The sequence below is a fragment of the Aulonocara sp. 'chitande type north' Nkhata Bay genome, linkage group LG8 (assembly GCF_057382095.1).
Source record: "Aulonocara sp. 'chitande type north' Nkhata Bay isolate Kocher_YH1m ecotype deep benthic linkage group LG8, A_spYH_male_GT1.1, whole genome shotgun sequence".
NCBI classification, from domain to species: Eukaryota; Metazoa; Chordata; class Actinopteri; order Cichliformes; family Cichlidae; genus Aulonocara; species Aulonocara sp. 'chitande type north' Nkhata Bay.
This window is the reverse complement of record NC_141351.1, coordinates 17386356-17393360: the sequence shown is the minus strand read 5'-3', so window position 1 is coordinate 17393360 and position 7005 is coordinate 17386356. Positions and strand designations below refer to the sequence as shown.

The 7005-nt window shown below is 41.0% G+C and overlaps 1 protein-coding gene across 1 annotated transcript; it reads right to left on the bottom strand.

Moving 5' to 3' along the window:
- Nucleotides 1–3574: 3574 nt before the first annotated feature.
- foxi1 (forkhead box i1) lies at nt 3575–5645 on the bottom strand. Its single transcript, XM_086304792.1, has 2 exons — nt 4651–5645; nt 3575–4376 (listed from the first exon to the last, which is right to left on the bottom strand). Exons 1-2 carry the CDS (start codon nt 5246–5248, stop codon nt 3841–3843), a joined length of 1134 nt encoding a protein of 377 aa, XP_086160918.1. The 5' UTR covers nt 5249–5645; the 3' UTR covers nt 3575–3840.
- Between the last annotated feature and the right edge of the window lie 1360 nt (nt 5646–7005).

Sequence of the window (7005 nt, the reverse complement as noted above, 5' to 3'; positions counted from 1 at the left end):
GGGGATAGGTTACATTGTTTTGGGGATAGGTTTTCCAGACAGAGTGATGTGAAGACAGGTCCTGGCTGTGGATTTACTGGGACTCGTTCTAGTCTGTTAATCCTTGTATCTCTTTGACTCTTTCAGCAGGTTCCTCAGCTGGAAAGCCTCATGGGGCTCTGAAGTGGCTTCCTTTCCTGTGTTCGCCATTAATTTTCAAATGAGCCAGTTTCCACTGCTAGAAAAGAGGAAAAAGCAAGATTAAAATAATCTCAGGAAACTCCATGCACGTGAAGAAAAATACCAAATCAACATGGTGCAAAAACAAGTTGAGAAAATCTATTTTTCCCATCTTTGATAAGACTTAACAGCTGCTTATAATATACTAAAATCAGATTTTTTTTACAAAATTAGAAAAGAAATGAAAAAAAAAACTACATGAATACTTTATCAAGTGTGGTTAGAATAGTTGTCTTGACATTTTCAATGTGCTCTCAATAGCTGAACAATTTGCACTGAGATGACTCTTGTTCTGTATAAAATCATCCATATGGCTGCTCAGCCAGAGCCAGGATCCCATGCTATTAGCGGCTCAAACATCAGTCTTTTTATGGGCCTCAGACGGGGAATGATGAAACCAAATCAGGTCATGCCAATTGATAGACATTCTCCTCAGCTATCACTTGCACACACAGTCCTTTTAAAGTAAAGTCTAGAGAGCTGCCTCTATCTTTACAGGTGTAGCGTTGCTTCCCCAGAAGCTGTCATCATATTGTTCAATGAAATATTTAACTTCCTCAAGAGATTGAGCTGTAATATAAGAAATCATCCCTATAATGCCCACTGACTGCTACAAACAGATGTGAAATTTCAAAGTAGACCCAGACTCTGTTTAGCCCCCCCATGGACGAGCTATCATGTTCTTCACCGAGGTCAGACGCACAGTCTCCCTTTTCAAATTATACCCCTCAGATTTGTCTGTTAGGTAGTGTTATATGGGCTGTGGAGAATTAAAAGGCTCTGATTTTATTTGAAATTCCCGGTGCTTTACAAAGTAATCATTTCCCATACAAAGTACATCTAAAAGCTACGCTAAACCTCTAAACCACAGAAGTAAGCCTACAACACATGGCATGGGAAAAATAAATAAATAAATAAAAATGGCAGATTATGGGGAGATTAAAGGTTGTACAGCTTGTTATCTTTGTGTATCAGTCGAGATCTTGGTTGACAGCTGATGGGAGTTATCTGGAAATGATACATCACTACTTCATGTCCCTCACTGACTACTGTCCCAGGCAGCAGACATCAGCACTCCTGTTGTGATTTTTACATTAAATAAAATTAAATGAAATTAAAACAGGGGAATATCTTTATTTATGCATTTATTTATGTAACTCTTCAGCTGGATTCATCGTCATTCAATAAAACACAGTAAATGAAGAAAGCTTCCCAGTGTATCTAGTCCCATATAGAGAAAGAGAATTAAAATAATCCAATGTTGAAACACTGACTCCTTCAATTATGAACCACCCTCACCTTTCGAGACATGACCCTTTGAGGATGGAACCCATCATTATGGATTTAGCCCACTAGGCATGGGGATTGAGGCCACCCTTATGCTGAGGCATTCTCCTGAGTCTCAGTCTTTATTCCTGGAGCAAGGGGCCCTCAAGCAGGTAGACATGGCCTGACTGATATTCATGTGGGCCAGGTAAATGTGCCCTTCAGGCATGGGGCACTGGAGCATTACTTTTCTGAGAAATGGGAAGGTGAGGCAAACTTGGAAAGCAAGGAGATGTACTCTGCAGTTTGCTGCATCCACACTCATATGGTGGTGCTTTAATAGTAGTTTCTGAGAAAGCATTAATACTAGCCAGACCACCATGGAGAAATACTCAAGTGTGCACAACTTTATATGCAAATGTTAAAATGCAGCTTAGCTGCCAAAAATACTCAGAACATTATATTTTATTCTAATGATGCATTAATGGGTAATAATGCTAAACTACTTTATATACTGCAGGGTAGCTTAATATAAAATAATACATCATTATTTATCAATTGGTTGCTCTAGTGGGGGAAAAAACGTATCTTAATACAATTTTAAATAATACTGAATTACTGAGTCTAAGAAGTTGAGAACAGAACTAAGGGATCAAGAAATTACACCATGAACAGAAAGGCCTGAGAATATAAAAGGCTCTATACTCTATTCACTAGATGTGATGAGGATTTCAACAGAAAACTTGTTAGTGTGAGAACCTCCTGTATGACAAAAATCCCCTTTGTCTGATCCGTGGCCCTGCTCCACAGATAATGGAGCAAAATGTGGCCTGAGGGAGATAATTTGTTCCCAGATCTTCAGATCGCAATATTTTCATTTGAGCCCAGGAGGGGACCTCTTGAGTTGCCAGCTTCCATTGTGTTCCAACAAGGGGCACAAAAGTCTTGTCAATTAATTTTTCTTTTATTCCAGACCACGGAGCGCCTGGGTGAATTCAATTATCAACCAATTAAGAGGTGTTTCCTTTTATTTACAGACTTTGATTCCGTGCGTATCCATATTGTTTGAAAATAAGACAGAAGCCGGGTGTAAAATCACTTGAACATTTTCCCCGCATGAGTTGTTTAATAGCCTTTCCCCCCAATAGCAGCCTTTCTGTTGTGTCTCCTGGGTCACAAGCACGACAAAAGCGCATTACATGCTGCTGAACTCTCTCGTCAGTTGTTTGGCGGATGCTCCTTCACAGTGCTCTCCAATACAAACAAAAAGCCCTCACACAGACAGTCGGCCTTTTGCGTGACAAGACTTTGGGAATAGATGGAGACAGGTGGAATATTCAGTAAAAGAAAAATGAAGGTTGAAATCAAGCAGTCTCAGTCTGAGTCAAATCCAGTCCAGACAAAAAGCTGAACTTCTGAACCTCATGGAAACAAGCTAAAGGTCTGATTACTTGTTAATGGGTCTATTGGAAGTGACAAGCGGAAAATATCTCTGTCTTACACACTTTACAGCTTACAGCTACTTGACTTCAGATTTCCTGACAGACCATCAAATATTTGTACAACTTTATGCTTTCATGGATTTGAGAACCTAATGAGGTTTTGTAAAGCTTTTTTAAAATATATTTATATATATATCTGACTGAGACTCTGAGCAACAGTGAAGCAGGCTCTCCAAAATACTTTGAACTTTATATCTACAAACAAAGCAGGGGCGAATCACACACTAATAAATAATGGCCCCATGTGCTGATGTTGATACATCATCAATGAATGACCCTACAGCAGACAACATGGTGTCCAAGGAAACACATAAATGTATTTATTTTGAGGAAAAATCCAGAAAAAGTCTGAAAATGCTTTGTACTGCCAGATTCACGTGGGGAATAAAACATAGTAACTCTCATTAATTATATAGAATTTCATACAGTCAAAGCCTTGACTATTTCTGACTAGTGCATCCAGCTCTCCAGAGGAAAAACAGGAAAATGACACATAAGCCTTGAATATGGAGTTCAAATAAATGACTTTTATTCAAACATAGAGGACACAAGTTTAAATAAAACACAATTAAGTCTAACATACATGGTTCTTCTTATGAAAATAATTTCTGTACATAGGCATCTTCTTTAAAGACTAACTGGTCCAATCCAGCTGCTACAGTGTGTTGTTTTTTGTTTTGTTTTTTTAAATCTACCCATCAGATCTCAGTGGGAAGATGCACTGACAAATTTTCTCAGTTTGAGAGAGTCACTGTGATAAACACCAGTTTAGTTCCAGTAGTCATACTACAAGGTGGCCAACCACACCAGAAAATTAGTATTAACGGGTGGTTACATAAGAACTGTGAGCAGTCTACACCTCTGTTCCTTCCCGGTTGTATATGAGGTTATTCACACTGAAATGGTTGGAGAGGCTCTGCACTGATGTGTAATAGTTCATTCTGCTGTTGTCAGAGTTCAGAGGAGAGATCACAGAAGGCGAGTAGGAGCCCAGTCCAGACATGCCCTCTCTGGGCTGAGATAGTCCCCCGACGTGCCCGGAGCCGTAGTCTCCACGCTCTACGCCCCGGGCCCCGTCGCTTCCCCCGCTGCTCGCCAGGATCGAGTTCACGCTGGATGAGAAGCTGCTGAAACAGGGGCTGTGCTCCGCGGAGGGAGACGGGGACGACTTGGGCTCAGTGGAGGCCGGAGAGCCGTGCAGGCTGGGCGGGGAGGCACTCAGGAGGCTGGCAGTGTCGGCGAGCTTGTGTGCGCCGTCTTCAGATTTAAGTGGAAGAGCTGTGCTGTCAGCTCCGTTCAAATCTGATCTCCTCTTTCTCTTACGCCTGAAGTTCCCGTTGTCGAACATCTTCTCACAGTTTGGGTCAAGAGTCCAGTAGTTTCCTTTACCTGTATAAGAAACAGAAGAAATAAAGAAGGGGGGGATGAAAAACGCTGACATGCGAATACTTTGAATTCAAATTTGTTCCTGCTCACAACTGAACAGTTCACTTGACTTTTCACATTAAAATCTAAAAATAAATAAATAAATAAATAAAAATCAATAATTAAACGTCTCTGGTATTTCAGAAATACTTTTGATAAAGTTTACAAACAAAAGTAGTAATGATTCTCTGATATATAATCACAGAAAATTATGAGAGGTTTATAAAAAAAAACTCACCAGGGTCATCCTCGTCCCGTGCCACTTTTTTGAAACAGTCGTTCAGTGACAAGTTGTGGCGAATTGAATTCTGCCACCCAGCTTTGCTCTTCTTGTAGAAAGGGAAGTTATCGGCCACATACTGATAAATCTGACTGAGAGTCAACTTTTTGTCCTGGGCATTTTGTATGGCCATCGCTATCAGTGCGGAGTAAGAATAAGGTGGTCTAACCATTTTGAAGAGCTCCTGCTGGCTGGATATGGATAGCCATCCCAGGTCTGCTCCACCAAACCCGGTGGGAGGCGGTAAGAACTGCCTCTGGTTAGACCCGTATCCAGACTGAATATAAGACGTGCCGTTGTTCCCTTGAAGATAAGGAGAAGAGTTGATGCTCGGTCCGTTTAGCCATAGGTATGGGTTTGTAGAGGGGGACGAGTACTCTCCGAGGCCGTAACCGGAGGGGTGAGTAGGCGGCCTCTGAGTGTGATGGTGATGCAGATTCTGCTGGTAAACGCCGTAGTTGTCGCAGTACACGGCCATGTCCAGGAGCTCTTGGGCGCTGTGGTGCTGAATAGGGCTGCTCTGTGGGTTAGATGGTTGGTGTCCAAAAGCATTCATAATCCGCCTTAAACAGATTCCCCAAACCTAATTTCGTCTCTGTGTCTCTCCCTCAGGACAGAACTTATTCGGAGAAGCAGGAGTATTTATGCGCAGCGCCCGGGTCCTCCACAGGTAGCCCATTGAAGAAAAGTTTTGATTTGGTCACACCCCCCTTCTCTGTCTTGCTACACCCAACTCACCCAATCTCCCTATCAATGAGCATCGATACTTCTTTTAAATGCAGCGACGAACTTCGTGTTAATTGTAAAGTATGCCCACATTAAGGAACGTTAGTGGTTTCGAACTTTCTCAATAACGACGCGTAATTACGCACCGCTGCTTAAATTGGGTGACAGTGTATACAGACGTTACAAAAGGAATCCTTCGCAAATAATCCAAAGTGAAATACAAAGCACGGTTGTGGCACGATGTTAATAATTGTTCCTTACTAGAATAATATTTTTTATTGAATTTTCTTTAATATTGTGATCAAAACTGCAGGTCACAAACGTATCTCGTTTAAATCAGTTTCGTTTAAAACTTGGTATCCGTGTCAGACTCAAACAAGGAAGTTCCACGTGCTTAAAACTTAAAAAGAATTTTGTTTGCAATAAACACTTCACAAGTGCCACAAGTTTTGTGTCAACAAGTGACTCGTGGAAAGCATACTCACTGCAAGCTCCCCAGGAAAACGGGTTATAGCTGCACTGCGAATTAGGAACAATTATATTTCTAATTATGTCATTATTTAATTATTCTGCATTATCAAAATTTGCCCATATTAGGCTACGGGGGCGGGGTCACTTTTTTCTACTAAAATTATTTTATAGGCACTTTTGAGAAAAACAGGAATAAGAAAAAAAAAACACATTCCATTCACTTACATGTACATACAAGTATAAAGGTATATAATTCTACCGAAAGAAGCACACAGAAACTAAAATCTGGTCCAGAACTAACTTATTTGGTGTATTTGCTTGGAGGGAAATCACCTGGTGGTGTGTAGCCGACCCAGACGGGGGGCTGCAACAGCAGGCAAACGGTCCTTGTTTCGACTGACGGGAAAGTGGAACAACTTTAACAGCATCGATACTACAGGCGTCCAGAATGTGAGGTTATTTCCAGTTTAAGTGCTAAAAATCAAAACCTAACTGCGCAACCATGACAGACAAATCTGTGCTGCACCATTTATTTCTTAACACTGTGTTTAAAACCTTTCTGGAACTTAACAGGCCAATAGTAGCTGAAATCTATTCACTGCAATAATTCGCGTTCGCCTTTTTAAAATGATAAAAGTAGCTCAAGAGTTTCAACGTTTGAGCTGCGATTTCTTTCATAGCTCGCTGACACAGCCGAAGTTTGAATTTCAAGCGAACCTAACACGTTTTTTTTGTTTTATTTTTTTGTTATTGTTAGATTATTATTTCATCTGAATTCTTTAGTCGCAGTTTGCTGCCGGACTCCTGCACTAATCGGCAGAACATTCCTCCTCTCCATGACCTTGATGTAATTGTTTGGCTCCAAGGTGTTGTCCCGACCACAGGCTTTACAGCAGTGGCAAGCAATTGGCTCCACGGGGGAGGAGTGGCATTTAACCCCCAGATGAAAACAACACAACCTGTTAGGTGTCTAACGAGTACAGCTAATTACTGCTGACTCGAAATCCCAATCTCAAAAATTCAAGCAAACTCTGCAAAGATCTGTATTTACAATTTACAGTACCTTCTGGTACACCGTGACGTAATATCTGTAAGTGAATAATTGGGTTTTTAAAG

What these genes read in the sequence shown, in the direction of transcription:
- foxi1 (XM_086304792.1), bottom strand. Translation starts at nt 5,248, where the DNA reads ATGAATGCTTTTGGACACCAACCATCTAACCCACAGAGCAGCCCTATT. An exon ending in ACGGGACGAGGATGACCCTG is followed by an intron (nt 4,377 to 4,650) that starts GTGAGTTTTTTT and finishes TTTCTTATACAG; the next exon opens with GTAAAGGAAACTACTGGACT.